Genomic DNA, 1,811 nt, shown 5'->3' on the forward strand with positions numbered 1-1,811 from the left:
TTATGATACCGAGCCTGCTTAGGGCTCTGTATGAGGAACCTTTGGGCAGCTCCAGAGCTAATCAAACTTTTTGCAAGTCTGCCTTCCCTCCAAAAAGGCCAATGAAAAGCATTTTCTATGACAACTCCTGTGAATTTGTCTCCTAGAAAGAGGCAACCTACCTAAAAATAAACTTCATCTCTATTGATAGATCTCAGGCCAATGTTTAAATGAATCACCATGCATTAAAATATCCACAACGTGCAAAAAATAGTAAATCTCTAGAGATTACATGTATATGAGCCCAGAGAATAGCCTCAGATCCCCTCTATAACAGGCAGAGCAGCCCCAGCCCCTTCTAGAGCCCATAGAATAGCCCCAGCTCCCCTCTATAGCCGGCAGAGCAGCCCCAGAGATTACATGTTAAGTATGCTTTGAATCACAGCGTTCAAAGAGAAGCTCTAAACAAGGACTTTCTTACCTTCATACTGACAACTAATCTCTGAAGAGTCACTCATTTTACAATATTTCCGGAAATTTTCAGACTGTTTTTCCAGTTTCCTTTTCAGACCACTTTTATTTCTCAGGTCTTCAGAATCAGAATCTCCACCTACATTTTTTTTCCTACACTGGATTAAGTTAATAAGTTCTTTGAGTCTGTCGGGATCATAATCTCCAGGAGGAGGCAGTTTTCGCTTGGCAGCAGTGGCTTCATATTTTGCATGGATTCTTTTCCCCCATTTTGCACTGGCAAAATCAAAGTCTTCTTCTGTGGCTTCATAATCTGAGACAGGACTGAACTGTTGAAGTTTCCGATTCCCCTCCATCAGTTCCTTAGCTCTAGAAACAGGTAGTTGATATGCCTCACAACCAAAAATATAGTTTTGCAAGGAGCTGTCAACATGAGATTTATTTTTTGGAGCAGCATAAAGAAATTTTTTGTCATCCAATCGTGATTCATACCGATATAATACAAATTCTCTATATTTTCCAGAGCCACTACAGCATCTTTTCAAATACTCATTTATATACTTTTCCACAACAGCATTGAAATCTGCAGTAGCATCTTTACGAGACTGGATTAAAGCAAAATGTAGAGACTGAATGAACTTTGTGAATTCTGGAATGATTTGCTGATTTTCGTGCATAACCATGGTAGTTGAATTTTTCTGTGTTCCAAACGGAACACTTTTTTGTGCTGCCATAGGAGAAAAGGGAATTGACAATTAAAATCAAATCATAAAGCTATAAATAAATGACGAATAGTTAGCAATACTCTGTATGATACATATTGGGCTAAAAACAGCTGAGAATGACTGTGGAGAAATAACCCAAAAGCCAAGAAAGTACTTTTTTTGTTAAGAAATTAGCTTTAAAGACTAATTAAAAGTCAGCCTACTCATTATCATGATGGACTGCTCATTTTCGTAACTTTGTGGTAACCTGTATCCTAGACAGCCATATTGCTTCTAATTTAAACACTTTACTGACCCTTCTTGAAGGCTGCTTCTTAGGGAAGCTCTGAAGGGCCTATCAGCTGCCTGCAGGAGGAGGGGAAGCATTACTCTCTCCTATGAAGGAAGTCCCAGTGCATTCATGTGCTGCTTCTGAGCTCACTGGACCCTTATAAAATGATTCAGCTTCGTAACCCAGCAGAAACCTACACAGTTTTTCCTGCTCCTTTGCAAAGCAATGCAAGTCACCAAACTGAAGAGATGCAACAGGAGCACGTGCCAAGAGCAGGATTACCCTGACCTCGGAAGCTATGAGATCCTTCTACCACCTCCTTGAAACAGCAGCTCAAGGAAGCTCTAAATTACATTCTTTTTTCA

General features: G+C 39.9%; 1 protein-coding gene across 1 annotated transcript in view; it reads right to left on the reverse strand.

The window, feature by feature from the left end:
- Nucleotides 1–460: 460 nt before the first annotated feature.
- The window catches only part of LOC104489842 (protein FAM208A-like), a gene marked incomplete at both ends in the record, with an annotated part of 18,962 nt that continues 17,611 nt past the window's right edge, over nucleotides 461–1,811 (reverse strand). Inside the window, one exon of the mRNA XM_010132048.1 lies at nucleotides 461–1,177. Coding sequence (XP_010130350.1) covers nucleotides 461–1,177 — 717 coding nt within the window. The remainder of the gene's footprint in view (nucleotides 1,178–1,811) is intronic.

The sequence above is a fragment of the Buceros rhinoceros genome, unplaced genomic scaffold (genome assembly GCF_000710305.1).
Source record: "Buceros rhinoceros silvestris isolate BGI_N320 unplaced genomic scaffold, ASM71030v1 scaffold16202, whole genome shotgun sequence".
Lineage (NCBI taxonomy): Eukaryota > Metazoa > Chordata > Aves > Bucerotiformes > Bucerotidae > Buceros > Buceros rhinoceros.